This window comes from Sesamum indicum, linkage group LG5, assembly GCF_026168435.1.
Source record: "Sesamum indicum cultivar Baizhima isolate 11 linkage group LG5, ASM2616843v1, whole genome shotgun sequence".
Lineage (NCBI taxonomy): Eukaryota > Viridiplantae > Streptophyta > Magnoliopsida > Lamiales > Pedaliaceae > Sesamum > Sesamum indicum.
This window is the reverse complement of record NC_142661.1, coordinates 14,253,382-14,278,197: the sequence shown is the minus strand read 5'-3', so window position 1 is coordinate 14,278,197 and position 24,816 is coordinate 14,253,382. Positions and strand designations below refer to the sequence as shown.

General features: G+C 33.1%; 1 protein-coding gene across 3 annotated transcripts; it reads left to right on the top strand.

Moving 5' to 3' along the window:
* Positions 1 to 5,302: 5,302 nt before the first annotated feature.
* LOC105162132 (beta-1,4-N-acetylglucosaminyltransferase family protein) lies at positions 5,303 to 10,145 on the top strand. 3 transcript variants are annotated; one of them, XM_011080090.3, is made up of 2 exons: positions 5,303 to 5,459; positions 8,727 to 10,145. In XM_011080090.3, exon 2 carries the CDS (start codon positions 8,782 to 8,784, stop codon positions 9,871 to 9,873), a length of 1,092 nt encoding a protein of 363 aa, XP_011078392.1. In that variant the 5' UTR covers positions 5,303 to 5,459; positions 8,727 to 8,781; the 3' UTR covers positions 9,874 to 10,145. The 3 variants fall into 3 exon arrangements, with proteins under 3 accessions (XP_011078392.1, XP_011078391.1, XP_011078393.1); XM_011080089.3 differs by having other exon boundaries at positions 5,307 to 5,502; XM_011080091.3 differs by lacking the exon at positions 5,303 to 5,459 and adding an exon at positions 5,512 to 5,878.
* Positions 10,146 to 24,816: the final 14,671 nt, after the last annotated feature.

Sequence of the window (24,816 nt, the reverse complement as noted above, 5' to 3'; positions counted from 1 at the left end):
TTTGTCACTTTCTTGTTGCTGGGCGATGTCGCTAGATTGGGGATAGCGGGGGTGGTGGTGGGAATGGGGGTAAGCAGCGGGGGTTGAGGTGGGAGTAAGGTTTTCTTTTTTAAAAAAAAAAATTATATACATAAAAAATAATTTATTTTTTTTATAATTTTTAATTATTTATATATAATATACTTATATAGGGACATAATGGTCAGACGATGTAAAGATTTAACGTTGTTACACTTCAAAATAAAAAAGAAAATGTGTGTTGAATTAAAAAAATATAGGGGGGGGGGTATTTTATCTATTTTTAAAACAACAGGGACTTTTTGTTGAGTTTTTAAAATACAATTTTTTTTTTTTTACAATTTACCAAAATTATGTTTAGATGTACATGGGGCTCGTGTAGTGCATCGCTGGATTTAGGGAGGTATTTTGCTATATTTCTGATAAAATAGGGGATAAATTATTTTTTTATTTTGTAGAGGAGGTAAATTGTTCATTTTTCTCAAAACAGTGATAAATGATATTTTTTTAAAAAAAAGAAAGAAGAAATAAAAACGGAGGAACTCAATATTTAAGGCCGCTTCCGAATCAAATTTAGGTAGACATTACGGGGTCCAGTTCTCATCTAAATATAGGGAATGATGATGCAGACAAAGGGTTCAACCAACTAAAAAATGCACACGACCCAACACCGCATTGAGCGCAAAAGTGAAGCGCAACGAAGTGACAAACTGAGGACACTGGCTGCAAAATCCACTTCATATATTTATCTTGTTTGAAGTATGCTGCTATACTTTAATTCATCCAATTGAATAGGAAGTGGTCGTCTGAATATATATATATTTTTAATGTGTTTTTGAAGTGAGATTTTCACTGCTAAAATCTTTAACAATTAAAAATATTAAGATAGTAATTCTTTTAAGCAAATATTTTAACAATCATGTACATTGTTGATCATGTCAATGCAGCAAAATTAGTTTAGCATAATCAACAGCCTACATCAAATATGCAAGTTTGTTTTAACATATTTGATGATACCGACGAGACTATTTCTGAAGCCCAAAAGATAAATTTGGCTCACATTCAAGAAAAGAGTCAGACCCATTCACTCAACTCCAACAAGCCCCAGTTCTGCTCCATGCGTTCTTAATAGATTGAAGGGGTGTCAGGACAGCTAGCTCAGATTCTACCACCTGTCGACGAGGTAGCCCATATGAGTAAACCCAAGACTCATCACCTTAGATAACACGTTGGCCGCATTATACACATTTAGGCCATCTCACACCAAAAGGGTGCTAATAGGGATAGTGGTGCCATTTGAATTCAGATAGTCAAACATGCAAGTAAGTAACATTACTAGATTTATTGTTGATCTGATAGGATCTCTTCTGTCTGGACGACGTGTCCAACAGTAAGATAAACTTTATCCCTAAATAATGACATCCTAAAGATTTCGGAAATATCCTTACTTTCTCCAATTGACTTCAGAGCTCTCTCTACTTTTAGCACTTGTCTCGCAAGTTCCCATACTATTTTCCACATCTCCGACACTCTGCCTTTGAATTGCATGATTTATTTTACCCCATCTCACGTTTTTTTGACTTAAGTTCCCTTCATATAGCTTATCAAATTTTTATTGTCTTAAACATGGAAGTGTTAACCTTATTTTGTATGTTAGTCCTTCAATAAGTTTAGAATTTTCAAAAAGATTATTCGACTAGCGTGGTGCTATTGGACTTCTGAATACCTGAGCTAAAGACGTGGAAAATGACTAGTTTTGATAATGGAGGAGACAATGGTTCTTTTGAAGGGTACACTATAGGCAAATTAATTTTGCTCTAAATTAAATAATGACAAATGTCAAATAATATATTAATTGTTAATTGTAGTCTATTTCCTATTTATATTTTAAAATCTACTAAATTAGTTCTAAGTATAAATGGTTGATTTCAAGTCATCAAATTTCAAGTCAAGACTATAACGTTTTAATTCGGGACTACAAACGTGAGCCCTCGAATTAACATTATAAAAATTTCAAAAGAGATCTACGTGAAGATTACCCTTTGCATTTGTCAAAGTTTTATAAATACTACTTTGGAAGAGAAGAATCAAAAGATAGAATAGAGACTGTACCCACTTTGATATTTTAATATAAATATTTTTATTTGTAATAATTTATTTATATTTTGATTTACAGATACAATAAAATTAACATTTACAAACATGACTCTCCCTGCTGGAGTCAAATCAACCGTACCACGACAAGATTGCTTCAAGGGCACCTCAATGCCCCTCCCATGTTGTTGATCCACTAATCATGCCTTCTAAAGCCAACTCGCTCTCCCACAAGCACCACTCAGCATGCAAGATCATTGGTAAGGCTGTCATGCACGCCCTCTAAAGTTGTCTTGATCCAGCTATCGACACTGGAATAAGTCAAACGTCTCATCTTGACTTATTACAGAATTAATGTAAATATACCTAACAATGTAATAGTCATTGACTTATTACAGAATTAGTTAACTACAGTGAGTTATTAGAAATGAATTACCAATTGATTAAAGGTAATTAACTAAACATATAATTAGTCTAATTAGTATAGATTAATACCACAATAAGGAAAGGAAAAGAAGGGTACAAGGATACCTCTTGACCGCGGCTGAGGAGAGCACGAAATTGGGGTTTCATTTGCTCTTCAACTTCCAAATGAAGTGGTGTTTACATATTTATTTGATGACAAGCATGGATGACACATTTGGAAATGCGACATATGCTAGGAAAAAAATTACTATTGGCTACAAAATTAGTGTTCATGGTTAAAAACCATGATAAATGACTATTATTAACTACGGTTAAATAAAATTAATGAAAAAAACTAACTTTTTTATCATAAAAAAATTAGGGTTAACTATATTTTGTCATTTGAATTATGCCCGTTTTTACACTGATATTTAAATCCTTTTTTTTGTGTCAACTTATCATCTCAATTTTACGAAATTTTACACTATATCGTTTACAGCTGTTTTTCACCAAATTTTTTTTATCGAAAAAACATCACATACATGTGATCTTTAATGATTGTGTGATGTGATTTTCATATATGCACATCATGTGATATTTTTTCAGCAGAAAAATCAACAGAAAATCAGTCATATATGACAAAGTGTAAATTTTACAAAGTTGAGATGGTAAGTTGATACTAAAAAAAGTTTAGATGCCAAAGTGCAAAAACGGACATAAATCGAATGACAAAATGTAATTTACCCAAAAAAATTATTTGGCATGATTAAGAATCATAATCAAATCATTTGTTATGACTTTTAGACATGATAAATATTTTAGCCACCCTCGTAAAAACCATTCTCTATTTTCTTTTTCTTCTTTCTTTTTGTTTCTAATTTTGATAAGTTTTGCAGGAATTACAACTTGATCCTTTACCTTTAAAACCTATATGATTTAACCCCAAATATTTTAGATCACTTCAATTTAATCACTTAAAGTTTTAACATTTGAATCATACCCTATAAAATATAAATTATTTTCTAGCCAATTTGAGTTTTTCTAATTCTTACAAGTTAAATAATCAAATTTCATAGAATTTCTCCTTTATTCTTAATTAACTTAAATAAACTTTTTGTAGATAATTCTCAACCAATAAATATGTTAAAAAGAATATATAGTATAGGTGATAATAAACTAATTTATTAAAGATAATACGTCGTAATATTTAATATAATAGGTGACGGGCATTACATTCTCCCCTCCCCTCCAATTGAAAGAATTCGATCCTCAAATTTTAATACTCATTGACTGGTTTTTTGAAGATTTACTCATTTTAAGTGAAATAATTATATAAATGCAAGTAGCCTATACTCACAAGGTATGTTTTAGTTTCTTGATATTTAATACTTTAGACAAGATATTGATTGATAATCATGCTACTTAATATATCACAACATATTTTAACGTAGTGTTTAAGATAAAAATACATAAAAAGTGTACTTTTGCGTACGAACTATTTTCAAAAAGGTATTTACCCTTGATTTTGCATCAACGAGTTCGTGTACAAGTACATGAATAGTCCGATTAGAGTGGGATATGATCTCGTTTGATATTTTATTTATCACTTTTATTGCTATTTAATTTCTCAAGCTTGTACTGATTTTTTTAACTAGTATATGTGTCACATTCAAATGTGTGATAGTTATTTTTTAACTTTACAAAATATATTAATAATTAAATAAAAAATATAAAAAAGTTATGAGAAATTACTTTTAAAAAAAATGGAAGAACAAAAAGCGATGTGAAAATTAAGGAGTATATTCAAATTAATTTTGCACCCAATTAAATAATCAAAAAAATGCCAAATAACTTATTAATTATCAATTGTATTACCTTTTCTATTTGTATTTTGGAATTTACTAAATTAATTTCAAGTTAATTGGTATTTATATATATATATATCTTATCATCATATTAGTGACCGACAAAGTTATAGTTAAAGTGACTTAACCAGTCAAATTATATTTTGCAGTCAAAGATTCAAGCCAATCAGACAATGACACTTAGAGCAACGACATGTATGCTCCAATCAAATCAAGATAAATAATTTTTATATTTATCTCTTTAAAATATATAAATGTTAAGGAGATAATGTTAAATTAGTCAATCATGTTATTCAAATACTGAATGTACTTATCTCTTTAAATTAAATTATAGAGAGATAATACTAAAGGTGTGCAAATACATAAAAACTCCACCTCTCTGACACCTATATAAAGGAGTCCTTGAAGTTCATCTAAGACACTCACACATACATATAGAGAACGCAAACTAAAACAAGAGAAGAAGACCAAATGAATTCTCTTCACCAAGTTCCTCAAGGAGAAGATCGAGTCATACGTCGAAGGCGTACAATAAATTATAGCGTTTAATTTAAAATTACAGGTATTAAATCCTCAAATTAATGTTAGAAATACTAAGTAAATTTTTATATAGTATATGAGAGAAAAATGTCTTTTCTTTTTATACAGTACAGATATATATATATATATATTCATCTATTTATTTATTTTCTTAGACTTTAAATTGATATATGATTATCAATTTATGAAAAGAGTCCAAGATTTCTTTGCATAAATTATAAATAATTTGTTATGTATATATATATATATTTTGTCTTATGCATTGTAATTAGTGATTACTTCAAATTTTTAATTATTTTTTATTAAAAAATCAATTTTCTTCCCTAAGACAAAGCAAAAACTAATTAAATTACTTGTACTCGGATCCTTGCTCTGAATCAATAATTATTTGAAGGGAAAAGCGATGTGGAACCACATGGACTCCATAGAGAATCCCAATCTCCCCTCTTTCCATTCGAAACGACTTTCTCTCACCTCGAAGTATTTCCAGTTTCTTCATTTCCATAAATACATACGCTGCATGTACAAGAGTTGCAGGTATATTATGTATAAATACACGTATATGGAATCGCAATGAAAGGTATACGATCCAGCTATGCTGTATTTATGCGCAAGATTTTCGAATTTACTAGTCCTTTGGTGAAAATCTGATGTTTGAAACCTGATTGGAGCTACCCGTTGACTTTTTGCTTATTATCCCTTCTTTTAATTTTCTCATGTTAATTAGTAACTACAGTGGTTGATTATCTGGGCTCCTGTTTTTATTTATTTTTCATGTATTTTTAGGTAATACTTTCTGAAATTTTATTTAGGGTTAGTTAAGAAGTTGGATTTTTATAACTGTATTCTGGAGTCGGCGTTTTGTGGGGTTTCAGCTTAGTCTTCCAGTACAAGAGATTCAGATATGGAAATTGATGATTAAAAGTGTTGAGCAATTTGAATCCATGCCATGTGTGGTATTTCGTTAAATCGTCTCTTACAAAGCATTTGTTTAATTTGGTAGTATGCATTTAATTACCTGCTAATCTACTGTAATTATAGTATTGTATTTGTATGATTACGTTGCAGTTATTGTGCTTAAAGCTAAGAGATTGCTGACGTTTTAGAAAGGGGTTGCACTAAATCATAATGTTTTCAGTTCTTGAGTTAAAGGTTGTGTTTATTTGTACAAAGATAACAAATTTCCTACTTGGGTAGCTCTGTACACTCTAATTGACATGAAACAGCTCTTGGGGATACAGGGTAGATATATGATAAATGTATCTTATGTCAGAATTACACAGATGTTACCAACTTGGTGTTTGTAGAATCTGCGAGGATTTATATTCAGTACAGTTTTCTGGCTGAATAGGTGGCAAGATCACCAATTTTAGGAAAATGGAGAAGGATAGTGGACTGCTTATGACATGAATAGTAAGAATAGGAAACTCTTAAATTGGGGGAAACGGAAAGAAAGATAGGTGGATAACTGGAATGAAGATCATTCAGAAGGGGAAATCTAAAGTTCTATATATCTCAGATTTATGAAGTTCACCATTGATTCTTAATTATAGAATGTAATGCAAACGAAAGAATTCTTAATGTTAGGTTGATAAAAGCATTGTTGGTTGAATGGATCTGAGTTTAGTAACCATAGATTCATCTTGTTCTTAGTTTTTGTCTCTGAACAATCTCTCATTTCGAAGTTGTAAAAACAAGTTTTGGGAAAAACAGATAGTATCTTGGCAACTGATGGTTCATACCAGTGAATTATCTGCTTCGACATGTCATACTTTTTGTAGCTACAGAGATCGAGTTGAATCTTGAAAGGGAAGATTGGATTTATCTGAATGTGAGTGGATACAATCATGAGGGAAAAATTAGCTCTAGTGTCTAGGTTCAACTATTCTTTTGCTCTTATGTTTTCCTGTTTTAACTTGTATTCCAATCTGCTTGTAAATGCATTTTTTCCATGTAGTTAACTCTAGAGAAGTATTAATAAGGCAGTTGCTGTTGACTTGACTTGAGGCTTACTGATCCTTAAGCAGTAGCACTCATCAATTAATCATTTGGATCCCTAACAATTGCCCCTCCTAAGAAATGACCCTATTTTAAACAAAAGTTGAGTCATATTACTAACATCTTCGACATATGGCTTTTGGTATCTGTCTAGAAACAGGTTGACTTGAATACCAATTTTTTGTTTTTGATAATCCTTGATGTACACGCACAATTAATGATTCCAGGACTTCTGTCTATATCTCCCTAGGTTTTATTAATATTCTTTCATGAAGTTTTCTTTGTTAATTATCTTTTTAAGTAGGCCTCTTGAATAAGTTCATGGTGGAATCTGTGGTTCTTTACCCATGATGTAAGTGTAGTCCCTGAATGGTGTGAGCTACTTACAACTTTTGGAGATTGCATTTGAAATTAAATATGTTCAATGTACTAGATTCCTGTAACAAGGTCCCAATAACAACTATGTTTTGGATATAGATTCATTTAGAGACAACTCATGTATTTAGCCATGCTTGTTTTCAATGCAAAATTTTTCAACTGTAGCAGGCAATAAAATCAAAGTGGAAGGCCGGGAATTTATTTGTCATGTAGCCTTTAGCAGCATTTGTGCTAGATATTCTTCTACACGTATGTGACGACTTAAGGACTCTTATAATCTCTCTCCATGTCAAATGTTGGCAACATGATCACCGGGTGTCGTGTGTTGACTCTATGGACAATAGTAATATTTAATTTTTGTGTTCGAACTTTTATGATATACTATCATATTGGTGTTAGGAGCTGGATTACTTGATGTGAAAATGTTGACAATCATAGTTCTTAAGTTGGAGTTCCTATCATTACTTGAAAATGCATTTTATATGCAGACTCCAAGAGTTTTTGAAGGTAGGAATTGCACAGTTCAGCATAGTGAGCTGCTATGCATAAGGAATAGTGGTCCTAGGCATTCATCATTTTTTGACTTTCCTGGTCGAAAAGGTTCTTCAATACTTGTATAACCCATTCTTTTGATGCAGACTTAGCCTTCATACTTCATCATCTTTGGTGTGTAAAGGGGGAACCTAGAAAAACAACAGAATCAAAGAACTTCTTGTAACAACTTTAGCCAAGTAGAAAGCGTGAGAAGCATTTGTGTGGTTGATTTGGTTGATTTGCCTAGAGAACTTATGATAAGGGCATTCCAAGTTCCATGAACTTTTGTCCTCCTTCAAGTTCCGCAGGCCTTTTAATACAATGAAAAAATTGATTTATGCAATGCCTTCATTTTTAGTGTTCTCATCATGAAAAAATTGATTTATGCAATGCCTTCATTTTTAGTGTTCTCATCTCGAAATGCCTATTTTCTTAAATGCTTTTGTTCTAAGCAGAAATATTGAAGCTTTGGATTTAATTTAAATAACTGTTCTATGTTGGATCTTCAGTTGAGCGCACAAAGTATTAGTATGGTTTCAGGTTTTTGATTCTCTTCCTAGTTCTTTGCTGATTTGTGTTTTTGATATAAAGTACTCTACTTCTCCATGAAGAAAAGTTGACTTGATCCAAACTCTATATTTTTCCATACTTGATTCTGATTCAGATCTGCCTCATGATTGGGGCTGTCTATATCTCACTTTTATGTTTTTGCTTAATCAATAGATGTCTAAGTTCCGTGAAGAAGTATTTGCCGTTAGTCTTGCACCTTTAGCTTTATGAATGTCCTGTCAGAAATATTAAGTGGTTCAAGTTTATGATTTAACCTCCTTTTAAATACTGAAATGAACTGCATTTCTTGATTGCCTTGTTTCATCTGCGTCCTTAATTATGCAGAACATGATCGTTGGTGATTACATGTCTGTTCATCCTGATCAATGCTTCTCATAGCATGGCCCCAAGACCTCTCCGTCTCACCTCTAGGCGCCCTCCTAGAAAACTCCTTTTTATTTTATTATTAATACTTGGACCAATTTGTATCATTGGAGTTTTCACCTATCGTCAGAAGATCTCCTATTTTTTCCGCCCTATTTGGGACAGGCCTCCACCCCCATTTCAGCATTTACCACATTACTATGCAGAGAATGTTTCTATGGACTACCTTTGTCGTCTCCATGGTTGGTCCTTACGATCTGAACCACGTCGCGTGTTTGATGGAATTATATTCAGCAACGAGTTAGACATGCTAGAGATAAGGTGGAAGGAACTCCATCCTTACGTGACTAAGTTTGTTATCTTGGAAGCCAACACGACTTTCACAGGTATCCCGAAACCCCTCTACTTTGCTGAAAACCGCGACAGATATGCTTTTGCTGAAAACAAAATTTTTCATGGCATATTTCCGGGCCGTATTGCATCATATGGGTCACATGAGGACCCTTTTAAACTTGAAGCAGAGCATCGTATAGCTATGAATGGGTTGCTTCGTCGTGCGGGCATATCTGTTGGCGACCTCCTCATTATGTCGGATACTGATGAAATACCGAGTCCACATACTGTGAAACTGTTGCAGTGGTGTGATGGGGTGCCACCTGTGCTCCATCTTGAACTGCGACATTATATGTACTCCTTCGAGTTTCCTGTGGACTATAGCAGTTGGCGTGCTACCACCCACATCTACAGTCAGTGGACCCAATATCGACATTCACGCCAAACTGATGTTATTCTGTCAGATGCAGGTTGGCACTGTAGCTTTTGCTTCCGCTATCTGAAAGAATTTGTATTTAAAATGACTGCATATAGTCATGCAGACCGAGTGAGACATAGAGACTTTTTGAAGTATTCTAGAATTCAGAACCTAATCTGTCGGGGAGATGATCTGTTTGACATGTTACCCGAGGAGTATTCTTTCAAGGACTTGATAAAAAAGATGGGATCAATTCCACGGTCAGCTTCTGCTGTCCATATTCCTGCTTACTTGATCGAGAACGCAGAGAAGTTCAAGTTTCTTCTACCTGGAGGTTGTGTACGATCACCCGGATGACCTTGTTGTGTGAAGGTTCTCTCGAGTTCTCCACAAAGATAAGTGGATATAGATTAGAAACAACTTGTTTCATTGTTTAAGTGTATTATAGGGCAGTGCTTTTAGCAATTATAAAATTTTCTGTTTTTCTCGATGTTTTCCCTGCATAATGAGGAGGTAGAGATGAATGCTTGGGAGCGGATATCTTGCCAGGTTATAGCTATAGGATATGTATGTACCATCTTGTATGATTGATGCTTTTGTTTATTTATCTAGTATTCAATTATTTTGTATTTTGTTATTTTTTCCAGTACGTATTTTACATTCAGCTGCAGGTCAAAAAGTTTGATGCCGGGCTAATAAGATATGTAGGTGTAAATTCAGAGTTGGTGAGCCTCGTCCTCATGATAAGATTGCTACACACCTCAAAGGGAACCTAGGGAAGTATTAGAAACCCTCCTGGGAGAGAAGAATGTGTCATGCAGGAGAGAAGGAGTATTATGTAAATAATATTAACAACGTATAATTCGATTGAAATATTTATAATAGTTCTTACATTGGTCAGTATTTTATAATAATTAGATTTCCCCACATAGTTTATTGTTTTCCTAATTAAACTCTATTTTCTTATTAGATTAGAACTGTTTTATATGTCTATAAATATATATATATATATATATATATATATGCTCAACTCATTACGCAATATTATTTATGAATGAACCAATTTTTTAAATTTTAGCATAATTAATCTAATGCAATATAGTATAGTACATCTTGGCGCTCAAAATTTCATGTCATTAATCAATTTTTTATCTCTTCCACTATTTTCAAGTCCAATTTTTTGGATCAAATTTTCCTTCAATTCTTGGGGTTTTCCGCAGTTTTCTCACTTTTTTTCCCCTTACTTTCAGTAAAGAAAAGAAAGGACAAGGAAATCAGAAAAAATATGCCAAGGGAAAATTGCATAAAATCTCCTAAACATCTCGTGTTGAAAATATATGCAGAAAACCCCTTTGTTTTTTGAAATATTGCACACATACTTTTTTTGTCAATTGTCTTTAACCACGTTATTTTTTTTTTATGATTTTCCTGTTATTTTTTAATTTTTTTTGAGTAAATGTAATTTTCATTAAAAAAGAAAAATATAGTACAACAGTGTTCCTCATTAAGTGTCTCCCTCAACAAGTCAAGAGATACGCCACAGTCTATACAATGCACACGTACTAATAGAGCTAGGTAACTTAATACTGAAAATACGCTGATGACATTTTCCACAATTAAGTTAGCCACAACGAATTTTCCTATTATTGCGTTGTTTTATAAGCCATTGATTTTTTTTAGATAAAAGTGAATGGCCTACATCTTAAGTAATTTGAAAAATATATTCTTTACATTTATGTATTATATACATGGTTAATATAAACAAAAATATTATATTATAATATATATAATATAAACAAATATTTAATATAATCATATTATATACATATGTATGTAGTGGAGGTGCCGATGGCGAGCTCACTATCACACCCGATGGGGGCAACCTCGCCTTCGCCCCCATTTATGTTGGGCGATCGAGACGTCGCCACAGATCTGGGTGGGCAACGACGACATCGTCCCAAATTTGGGAGGGCGACAACGCTAGTCCCCGCCTAAATCTGGGCAACGACGCCATGATGGCGCGCCCAACCCACCTAGATGGTATGCGGTGGAGGCGCTAGTGGAAGTGAAGGAGGCGAGAGACAGGAGACACGAGCGCAGGAGGGGGGAGATGCAGGCGGGGATGGTGGCTGGGAATTGGGGGTGCGGGGTGGGCTGGTGGAGATGATTAGTTTTCTATTTATTTTATTATTGTTGTATTTTTTTTTATTTTGTATAATTTAATATAATGAATTAATTTAATTATGTATTTTTATGCCTAAATATAATATATTAAAAAATTAAACTTTATTTACTACATTTTATATAAATAATATAAATTCAAAATGTATCCAACACAAAAATTAAATTGACTAATACTATTTAGAAATAAATTCATGAATTTTAATTTTAAAAAATTATAAATAATATTATTCACATGTAAAATATGTATAATAATTTAGTTTGATGTAATAATAATTTTTATATATAAATATTGATGAATACTAGTTTTTTTAGTATTTTCTTCAAAAGAAATATTAAAAATATAAAGAATTAACCAAAAATAAAATTGATAGGGGCAATTTTGTCTATTTCAAGAGGATAAATGCTGAAAATGTATCAAAAAGTTATCCCATTCGCATGTCCTGCGCGTGTAGACAACTCTCTATTTTTTTTTTGACGAAGAGGGTATTTTTGCATGATTTATAATTATATGTGGTTTTGTTGACGATTTATTTAATATAGGTAAGTATCTTATCCCAAACAGTTTCATCCTCTTCCTCCAGGTGGTCCCATCCATCACCACCGGCAACTAGGCCATGCTGCGGCACGACCCCACCTCACATGCCCACTATTTGAATGGGTGTTCGTCAAATCCAATCAGATTCTTGTGATTGAGTCACAGCTTACATGATCACGTTCATGTACGATTGCTTTGGTATTGGTGGTAGTCGGCAGATCATCATTTTAATATTGTACTCTTTTCACCAAACATCCTCTCACTAAGTTCTTTTTATTGGGTATGATTTTTTATTGCTAATCTATTTGCCACGTGACATTATTCTTTCTTCTTTTCAAAGTTTTTTTTATTATCTGTTTTACAATCTCAACAATTTTTATTATTGTCAGTTATTTCAATACTTTTTTTCCTATTCTCTATTTTTTTTTTCTATTTTTTTTGGAAAGAGTTAATATTAAGTTAAAATAATACAAAATTTAGTTACAACCTATTTGATTTGGGTTATTACTTTTTTGACAAGTTGTTCGAAGTTGATTTTAGGCTTTAAGTTAATCTATATTTATGAAACGCTGTTGAATAGTAATTTTGAATTTATTTTTTTATGAATGATTTGTACAAAAAATATAAAAGGAATCAAAACTTTTAGCAGCTTATTTTATTTGTTTTATTTATTTGTAACTGCATAAAACTTCAAATTTTTATTTTTCTATTATGTTTACTATACTTTTAAGTAATCAATTGTCATTTTTTTCTTAACTAATCTTTTAAACTACAACAAAGAGTTGGGTACAGTCCCTAATATTTTTGAGCCAGTAGTTATCTTCTGTGATAACAATGGGGCTATAGCGCAAGCGAATGAACCCAGATCTTATTAGCACATTCTTAGACTCTACCATCTGCTTAGAGAGATGGTGGGAAGAGGTGATGTTCGGATGGACATAGTCGCATCTGGAGAAAATACAGCAGATCCATTGACCAAGCTGGTGTCACAGATTGCTTATACTCGACATCATGGGAAGATGGATTTGAGAAACATGAGTGATTGACTTTAGGGTCAAGTGGAAGATTGTTAGAATAGATGATTATAAAGTTAATTAGATTGACCTCTATGTAATCTGTTTTGAAAATTTTAATGTAATTGTAATATTATTTATGAATGAATAAAGTAAGTATTCATTATTTGGCAATCGTATTCGTTGTGCTCACTAATTATTATTTGTTGTGCTTACTAATTATTTTTAGAAAAAATAATATTTTTGGTCCCATAAGTTATATAGTTTCTTTTCGCTTTTGGTCCCATTCATTATGGGATTAACATTCTTAGTACCGTAACTTATAAAAATTAGCACTTCTGGTCCTCATCAATTTTTTTTTGTCTACAAGTTAACAGTGTAAAGAACGTGTCTAGCATGTGATCGTTAAGTATTTTTGACTGGAGATGAAATTGGTTTGTTTTCTAGCTTGGGACCATTTTTGAAAAAATTTAACTACATTTGAGGAGAAAAAAATAAATCTCGAAGGAAATTAGCCAAAAAATATAACGATTTCTCTCTTCTCTCACAAAAATTGAATCTCATCCTTCTCATATTTCTATAAGTTGAAGCAAACCAGAAACAACACAAAGAATCATGTCTTTCAAAAGTGAATCAAGTAGGCCAAATGCAACCCTCATATGCTACTATTGAAAAAAGGGTCAATTTTTTCTAAAATAAAAAATACTTAACAGCTACGTGCTTGGCACGTGACCTACATCGTTAAATTGTAGATGTAAAAGTGCATGAGGATCAAAAGTATTAAATTTTGTAAGTTATGGAACTAAACGTGCTAATCCCGTAATTAATGGTACCAAAAGTGACATAGGACTTATGGGACTAAAAATGCTATTTTCCCTTATTGTTATATGCTTAACATTACAACAAAGTCCTCAAACCAGACATGCAACCCATGTAATTCCGCTGCACATTGGATAACAGCTTAAATCAACTTTTAAGGGTTGAGTCTGAAACATTCTAAGTTGAAGACCTCAACACCGAGCATCGAGAGTCCTATTGAGGCTTGCACTAAACATTGCATCGATTGGATGAATACCGTGTTTCATTGTCGATAGACGTTGAACGTCTATGCAATGTTAGTGGGTGGTTGACTAGATTGTTAAGTTGGCTGAACTGTCTCGCGGGAGCCATCATACAGAAGCCTTTGAAGTTTGGTTGGTGTGATTGAACCTCCTCACTCCGATAATACGGTATTTGTCATTGAACTTGAGAAACTATGGCAATCACATGCATACAATGGTTGTAACTTGGATCTAGCTAAAAGATGACCGTATCACGGATGTGGTTATTATAAGTTTTTTCCTGTGCAATTGGAATATGTAATTAGGATGGTGGGTTCCAAGATAGAATCCACACCTATAAGTATTTGACAGTTGAGTCTCTTATGCGCTCTGAGATGGTTTGAGCTCTTAGAGTCTGTGGCTGTAATGATTGGTTGAGTAGGGAATGGCTTCCTGTGTCAATCAATAGCACAAACACATCTCGACTCATTGAACATAGTTGTCCAGTCAGAATGGAAATCGACGCCCAATTTAATGCCCTAAACTAAGACTGGGAGATGGATGGTGGAAGACCCATACCAGTATGGTACTCGAAAGCCTAAATGTTCATGCCAACATTCATCTAGTCTCTAGTGTCACGGACCGTTGCCAGACGACCACCCAAGATGACAGATATTTTTTTTTATTAATGGTTAATTAATAATAAATAATTAAATTAAATTTAATTAATTGATTGTATTGGACACCTAAAAAGTGACACATAATTCATTATCGAATTAGTGGAATTAGTTATAGAAGAAAAAAATTAATTTAATTGGATTAAATTAATTCAATAATAATATAAATGACTTGATCATTTATTGAAAAAATTATTTGATGGATGGTTAATTAATTTTGGACTTAACACCTTTAAATTAATTGGATTACTTTATTGAGTTTGGCTTAATTAATTGATTGAATTAATTAGTTTTTGGGTGTATGTTTATTTAATTGGACTAAATAAATTATTGGACTTAGATTAAAGTTAATATTATTAATTTAATGTCAATGGACCTTAGTTACCCGGTCCATAACTTGAAGTTTAAGCTCATTTGAGAGAGGCTGGATCAAGCTAAGGAAGAGTTAAACTCCTCCACATGCACACAAAGGTGGCCGGCAATGAGGTGATTTAGTGGTCCTAGTTTTGTGCTATCATGGTTGGAAGTTTTGTGCATGTGTGTATAGGTTACTTTAGTGGTAAACTTTGTCGTTTGAATTTTGAATTCATTCATCTAAAATACAAAACTACACATGCAACTCTCATAAAATTAACTTTCTCTCATTCTCACACGTATACTAATCCAAAACAGCCCGCTTTACTCTCTCTCAATATTCTCCTCTAATATTCTACTTGAATTTGATTCAATGTTGAACATTAAACAATCCAAAAATACTAATAAATAGTGTGTTGTTTGAACTTATTTTTTTTCCTTGTTGTATCTTCTATCTAGCAGTAGAATAGAGCTATTATTCTTCGAGTGTGGTGTGGCCAACTTAGAGGACTTTTATGTTGAGTACTCAAGTGAATAGAATAGAAAAACGACAAGGGAACAACACATGTTGTTGCTCTTCTTTAGAAAAACAAAAAGGTAAAGTTCTATTTAAATTATGTACTTTCCGTTTTCCTCCTTTAGCCACATGTTCAATATGTTTATTTTGTTGTTATACTTTTGAAAAACACCAGTAGCCCGAAAGTTTCAAAGAAAACACCCCTTTGAAATAGATTTTAATTCTTTTTTATTTTACGCTTTCACCGCGTCTCGAGCCATACCAATTCTTTCATACAGAACTTTCTAAAAGATGACATGAGGTTGAGCCATTTCAACTGCAGAAGCAGTACGTCCCTCTCTGCACTGGTTTATTTAGATTATTGATTTGAAGTTGCTCAATGAAATTTGGCAATTGTTGTTGCATTATTATCATATTGGTAATATGCTCCCATTGTGTTTGAGTGTGTTCTTCAATTGTTGCTCTTAACACTAAGAAAAATATAACATGTAACCATGGCTAATTGCCATGGTTAAAAATAAATAGCTGTATTAAATAGTTATTGACAACGACCACGCAATGATTGTTGCCCGTAGTTTTTGCGGGTGTGGCTAAAATATTTGTCATGGCTAAAGGCCATGGCTAAACATGACATACAACTAGGGAAAAAGATTCATGATAGATAAACTAAGTTTTTGCATTGATGTTTATCTAATCATGGTTAATAATAATTATTTACCAAGGCTTTTAGTCATTGTCATTAAAAGTGTAGGCAATAGTAGTTTCTTTTTTTTTTTTTGTAGTGTAAATGTTTTTTGTTCCACCAAAAATATTTCATTTTCTCTCGTGCTTATTGTAACTCTTTAATTCTAGTTCCATCCATCATTAATTTGTTGCAGGTTTAAGAATTGTTGATTCTGATTTCAAGTTGTTATGAATTGACATACACATTATAGAAAAGGAGATGAGAAGCTTAGAGATATAAAATTTTATTCAAAATCTAACTTTTCTAATCATGTAATTGGACCTTAAGGAATATAGGAAAAGATATCATTTTGTAATCACAAAGATAATGTTGTAATTATTCCTAACTAATGTTTCTTTCCATTAGCTCGTATGCTGCCTGTTGATTTGGCGCGTATAAGAGTGAGCATGGGCTTCAGTTTTCCTTATTGCATCCTCTCTTACCACTTGTTCAATCATATTAGGGTTAAAATCTCTCCCTCCGATGTCGTCCCAACTTCCAAAATTCCTAGCCTTTCCCAATTTATGTCAAAATGATGTAGTTCCATGGTGATCCCATTTCCTCAGCCTTAATTTCATTTTCCCTCATGATCCAATGATTAATTTTTATCTCCCTAATCCAACAATTTTTCTTAAAAAAGTGTGTTAGCTTGTAAAACCGTAACATTTGACTAACATAAACAAGTATAAAGCTATTCCATACACACAGTAGTATACCTTTTCCTCTATGAGCAAATTAAACCCTATTATTTTTCTTTCTTATGTAATATGAGGATCTTATAGATTCAGTGTTGATTTTATTTATGCTAAATTACAATTACTATAAGTAAAGGTAATTAGTTGGTAACCAATTCACGTACGATATCAAGAAGTGACTGAGACGGAGATCAAAAGTTGATAAGTAATTGCTAGTCATGACATCAAGCACAATTAGGAAAGTGATCGGAGGTTGCGAATGTTGCACCTGATCTTGATGTTTTGATTGAAAAGTCCTCCTCCCATGATAATGAACTTGCGGATAAAAAATATGTTAGAGATATATTAAGTAAGATCTCATATTCAAGAAGATATGTGACACATGTTTTGTTGCAATTTTGAAGAGGTCGAGCAAAAAACCATTATTGGATTGTGCAATTGAAGACTTTGATGCTTGTGTATCGATTGTTAAGTGATAAGGACCCTTCTTTTGGATAGGAAATAATGGTTGCAATCCGAAAGGACAAGGGTTCTAAATATGTCAGATTTTTTAGATGAGGCACATCCAAATTCGTGGTATCATTTAGGATTCATGAGGACTTATGTTGTGTTTCTGGATCAGAAGCTTAAGTTTATGGTATATGAGGGTAAATTGAGGTATTGATAATGTGTATGGAGTCTCCAGAACCTAGTCATAGGATGGATAGGATGTCAAGATCTTATGGAAAAAAAAGTCACTTAAGGGGAGAAGTGAAGTGACCTGTGGTTGAAGAATTGGTTCCCAAGAAGAATTTGGAGAGGTTGACACATTATTTTAGCTTCTTGCTCGTTTGTTGGCTTCTACATCAATGCTGCGATGAACATTGAGATAGTATTAGTATTTGTGAAGGACAAATTTAAACTTTATACTAATGTAAATTATGTGTTCAATAAATTGCAATACCATTTCTTGGACCTAAAATATGCTTATTACGACAAGGCATTTGATGTTTATGTTAAATGCAATAAAGATGATTGATGAACTTGTTAGGTTTTATAATTGGTGTAAGGATATAGTAGTTTTGAGGTAATTTAAATATCTAGAAGTGCAAAAACCTAGTGTTGAGTTTCTGAGGAAACCTAAGGAGCGCTTAAGGGAAGAAGAAAATAGGTAAAAGAATTCCAAGGAAACCATGGAAGAAACTTAGTCACAAACTAAAGAGGAGGAAGAACAAAACATTAATAAGATCGAAACTCTTATTCCATAAGAAAATAAAGATCCTCTCATCAACCCATGTTCCCTACACAAGCCACATAGTCCTCAAATTACTAAAAACCTAGTAAATCTTAAGGATGATGGTTCATCAGCTGATCAACAGGGCAACAAGTATGACAGCACAAACGACAAATGGGTAAAATTTCATGTTAGAAATATCAAAGAGAAATCGACGTGTCGTGGAAAAATCACTACCCTGAAAGCAAAATTACGGTATAACCAAGGTGCAATTGGTAGAATCATTTTACAACAACGCGTGCACTCGTGGCAGAGAGTTGGAACAAAAAATAATTATTACTCAGAACTGAGAGATATAGTAGCAAGAGAAAGAGAAGAGAATAAACTTTTTGAAGCTGTGTATGAAGTATGAAGAGCCGAGGCCTATTATAGAGAGGAAAACCTCGATTTGTTGAGATTTCAATGTGGGATACTCCAAAAAATATCAAATCAAAACGGCTAGTTGAAGAGGATTTTTCTCAATTGCAAAGACTTAGTCAAAAATCAAAAGTTGTAGAGATTTTCAACGTGTATTCTCACAGAAAGATTTAAAATCACACAACTCAGACCGACCCAGCCTAGCCAGATCGGGACGGCACGGGACGAGCAGACGCGTGCGTGTGGGTTTTCTCCCAAAATCCACTTACCTACACTACATGATCCAAATGTAATCATGTGGAATAATAAAAGCAAGTTGAGACTCTCTCATGAAAGCAATGTGGAATACAAGAAAAGCTTCTAGTAGTCATTCTCCACAATTCCTCGTGAATGACTAACCAGTTTAAAGAATATGATTGTTTTCAGTGAAGGAATGAACACTTAAACATTAATATCTTTTAATTGAACTAATGCATAGTGAGGTGAGACAACAACACAACTAATGAAAGTGAAAAAATCTGAACTTTCAATAGCTCAAGTTGAAACCCCCACACCACGTATTGTCTCCTTAGAGTTTGTTATTCCGCCAATAAAATTCAAGTATTATTAGTGTCCCTACGCTAGTACACTGAGTTCTAATGAGTACCCTAGAAAGAATTCTTTTTTCTTTTATAGAAGGTGGCTCTCCTTCACACCCATTCAGATAGTTCCATCAATTCTATATATAAACCACTCAACAAGTGAGCTATAAAACTATCTTCCTAATCCATATTTGGTAAGGATCAGCTATCAAGTCTTTGTTAGGACTACCCAGAATATAGGGCTATGGATTCTCATATGGTTATTATCACTTTTAATTAGTTTTAGGGTCTGAGCTCACATTGCCCTTAAAGTCTTAAAGATAACTCTCCTAGTTAGTCTCTTTGTGAGAGGATCTTGCAAGTTCCTCTCAGACCTCAAATAATCCAAGAAGATTACTCCATTCTTCAAGAGCTCTTCCATTGCATCGTGTCTAATGCGAATATGTCTCCATTTGCATTATATGCATGGTTCTTGACAATTCCAATGGCAACTTGAGAATCACAGTATAAGGAGACAGATACAAAAAACCCCTACAAGGGCACATCACCCACTAAATTTCTCAACCATTCAACTTCTTTACTTGCTAATCAAAGAGCTATAAATTTAAATTCCATGGTAGAGTGAGCAATACAAGTTTATTTCATAAATTTCAAGAAATAGCTCCCCTATCGAAAGTAAAGGCATAACCACCAGCTGAACTCACTTTATCATGATAGGTTATCTAGTTTACATCACAAAATCCTAATACTAATAGAATATGATCAAACTTTTCAAAATCATTGTTTGGGAGTTTGCTTAAGACCATATAGTGATGTTTTAAGTTTGTGTACCTTATTCTCTTGATTAGGAACTACAAACCCTTTGGTTGTTCCATGTATATTTTCTTTTCTAAATAGCCACTTAAAATGAGGTTTTTACATCCATTTGATGAACTATTAAGCCATGAATAGCAAACAATGCAACTGAAGTTCTAATTGTTGCAATTTTGATCACAGGAGACTATGTATGTCTATACCTTTCTTTTGAGTATATCCTACAACCACTAGTCTTGCCTTAAATTTGTCTATAAACCCATTTGGCTTAATTTTCTTCCTGAAAATTCATTTGCATTTAATAGGCTTACTTCCTATGGATAAATCCACTAAATCCCAAGTGTTATTTATCATGATAAAATTTAGTTCGTTTTTAATTATTTCTTTCCAGAAACTAGAATTTATAGAAGTTATAGCCTCTACATATATTTTAGGATTTGCATGTAACAAAAATATTGAGATAAAGTGTTCATTTATTTTGTCAAGGTCTTCAGCCAGGAAAACAATTAAGAAATCTAATCCAAAACAATACTTACTTTTTTGTCTTATTCTTTCTAATTTTATTCATAGTTGAAATAGAGGAAGTTGTGTAAGGGTTCTACATTGTTGCTGGAAGAAGCTACTTGAGTATTAATAGCTTTATTCAAGAAAAAAATTAATTCAAAGAATTCAACATCTCTAAATTCACAACATAGATTATCATGCAAATACATGAATCTATACTCAACACTATTTTGGACACAACCAATAAACACGCAATCAAAAGTCTTAGGCCTTATATTTATTTTTTTAAGTTATGGATATGCAACTATTGCCAAGAACCCCCATACTTTAAGATAGCCAATCTTAGGTGTAAACCCTTTACATATTTCATAAAGTGTTTTATCCAATCTTTTTATATGGAACTCTATTAAAAATATAACATGTAGATAGCATTGTTTTCCCCTATATATCATTAGGCATGCCAGAACTTAGTAACATAGCATTCATCATTTCTTTTAGGATTCTATTTTTTCGTTCAACTATGTCAGTTTGTTGAGGTTCATGGATAATATCATTATTTTCACATAATTCCTTAAGAAAGTTAATGTCGTATTCACCACCTCTATCAGACCCAAGCCTTTTAATTTTCAACTTAGGATTTGAATTTCAGAAATATTTCAATTGCTTGATCTTTTGTTCTTAGTAGATAAATTTTATTATATCTAGAATAATCATCAACAAAAGAAATATAATATCTTTTATCATCTTTGCTTAGTGTGTTGTTAAAATCAGTCATGTCCAAATGAATTAGTTCAAGTAATTCAATGCTTCTGAGTGTAACAGGTTTAAAGGATTTTTTGACATATTTAGCTTGTACATAGACTGAACATTTAGAACAATCACTTACATCATATGTATTATTAAGATTCATACTTTCAGTCTTTCAATTGAAGCATAGTTAACATGCCCTAGCCTACCATGCCAAGTATTAACAGATCTAATCAAATAAGCAGAACTTGAAGAACTTTTATTTGAAATTGTAGGAATGGTGTTTAGGACAAATAGTCCATCATCTAGGTATCATTTCCCTACGAAATTTTTATTATTATCACCTTGTCAGCTTTTAATACTATTTTTAATTCAACCTTATTAAGAAGACTACCAGAAATTGAATTCCTACAAAGTAGGGCAAATACAATACATTATGCAATGCAAAGGTTTTGCCAGAAGTATGTTTGAGGAAGATATTTCCTTTACCCAAAACTCCAGAAGTAGTGGAGTTGCCCATGAAGACGTATTCTCTGTCAGTAGCCTCAAGGAATAAGTGAAACAACGCCTTATTGGTGCATAGATGCCTAGAAGCACCGAGCATATTTTCCTCAACTACTATTGCAATTATGATTCCATCATTTTTGGCAAGGTTAGTTTGGGGAATAGTCTTTGGTGCTTGTCTCTGATTCACCTTCTGCTAGTCTTTCCTGTAGAAGCATTGATACGCTTTATGATCTGGTTTCCCATAGTAGTAGCAGAGTTGTTTACTTTTTGGATTTTACCATCATGCTTTTAGACGACTTTCGTTGACCATCTTTATAGAACTTTTTACCTTTATTCTGAAGCCTATCCTTAGCAAATGTAGAAGATTCAATTAAGTTAGCCTTAAAAGAAATAGAAGATGAAGAGTTTTGCTAATCATTTTCTCTATTTGCTTCCACAGTTCTCATGTGATTGATAAGTTCTTGGAGCATTAGATCCCATTTCTTGTGCTTCAAACAATTTCTATATTTGTTCCAACAGGGGGGAAACTTCTCAAGAAGTACATTAGCTTGCAAAACCTCACACATCTTCATACCTTCACTCAGCACGTCCACCACCAAATTTTCGTATTTATGAACTTGGTTCATTATTGATTTTCGATCAGCCATCTGCAATTGGAGCCATTTGCCAACAATATATTTCTTTCCTGCTTGCATCATCGCCTCCCTACATGATTTTTAATTTATCCCAAATTGTCTTAGCATTTTTATGATTCATGAATAAGACGAATATAGTGTTCTACATGTGATTAAAGACGTGGTCTCCGACAATCTTGTTATCTTTCTTGAATTTCGCTTTGACTTCTTGATCAACTTTTTTTTTTACGTCCGTTGATGAAGATGTTTGAGATACTTCTGAGATTTGTAATGGAGTTTCTATTGGATCCTTTAACAATACCTAATCCACATCTTGTTGCTCAAATATGTAAGGAGTTTCTGAAACCATCGTTTGAAGTTAGTCTAATCTTATGGTTCCAATTTGGAAAGATCGAGCAAGGCATTAGTAATAGGAACAACCATGATTTCTATTGGGTATGAGGAATTTTTGCCTTCAGATTGTTAGAAATATCTAACAGAAATTGTTGTGCCGTGGAAAAACAATTGCCTGAAAGAAAAATTGCAAGGTCCAATCATTTAGAACCATTTTTCCCACCAAGGGTTAATACAAGACTCCCCAGCACATGTACTCGTGGTAGAGAATTGGAAATGAAAATAATTATTATTCAAAACTAAGAGATATAACAGCGAGAGAAAGGGAGGAGAAGAAATGTTTTCAAGCAGTGTATGAAGTGTGAAGAACCAATGCCTATTTATAGAGATGAAAACCTCAGTTTGTTGAGATTTCAATTCAAGACACAATAAAAAATATCTGATCAAAAAGCTAGTTGAGAGGATTTTTATCAACTGTAAAAACTAGGTCAAAAGTTAAAGATGTAGGGTTTTCAAGCAAGTTGAGAGTCTCTTATGAAAGTAATGTGGGACACAAGAAAACTATTTCTATTGGTCATTCTCGACACTCCTAATAGATCGATGGAGAGCCTAAAGTGACTTCAGCTTGGAAAACTCTGCTGCTGAAAGTGGTAAAATTGAGTAGGGATTAGCGTTGGTCGAATCAGCCCCCAATCTACGCGTAAGGCCTATGTAGCAGGTGGTTTTGATCAATTATTGTTGTATCGTATATATGATTAGGGAACAATAAGGTAGCATGCGGGAATTCTCAGCTGACTGGTGGAAGTGCGAACAGTGTGGCATTGCTTGGGCACAGTAAAACTAAACCTAAGGTTCTGCATTGCTTGTTCCAAATGGGACACTCCAACCAATGGGGCAAAAAGATCCTTTTATAGCATCTCTCTTTGTACCAACACCTTCTTATGTGCAAATTGCGGACATGGAGAGGAAACAATGGTTGCTCACACAGTAGCAATAGCGTGGTAGTAATATATGCAAGCGACGGGATTCAAGGCCAAATGGGTTTCACTAGGATTGTTGGCATTGCAAGTTATTACTATGTTGCAGTACAACGTATTTTGTAATTGACATGTTAATGTTCCTAATTGTAACAACAATTAGTCTAAAATATGGCTGCCAATACATAGGTGAATTCATAAATTAGATTGAGTAGAAAAAGAAGAAGTGATGTTGTCCCACATAGGAATATCATGGGAGAATTTTGGGCCTTGTTGTGTATATAAGGTAGATGTAGGGGGTGAGTGTTTTCATACTCATTCTTGTCCCACATTGATAGTTTATTAATTAGTTCAATAAACTCCTTATATTAAGTTTAAGGTTCAAAGGATATTTGGAGTGTTATGAAAACTAGAGTGAACATACGGTTGCTCCACAAGCGTGTCGCCGCTGCCTCCCGTTCGTGCTCGAAATTTTAAAATTTTAATTCTATTTTTAAACGAATTTATGGCACTTGAAATTGTTGGTCGTTTTCTACCGTTCCTGTTGCGCTTTTATGATCGTATTTTATGTTGTCGTTAATGTTTAGCAACTGCTGAAGCCTATAAAAGGCTGACTGTTCTTACTTCAAAGACATACCACAATAGAATATCTAATTGATCTTTTGTTTGTGACAACGTATTTGTTTTGCGAAATTAGTTTTCAAAACTGTTATTATTAATTTTGACTGGTTTTCAAAACTGAACTATGATTGCTTGAACTTTTTCCAACAGCTATTGCTAAAGATGCGCAGTGGGCCGAGTTGGGTTAGCCAACCCAAGACTGGATGGAAAAAT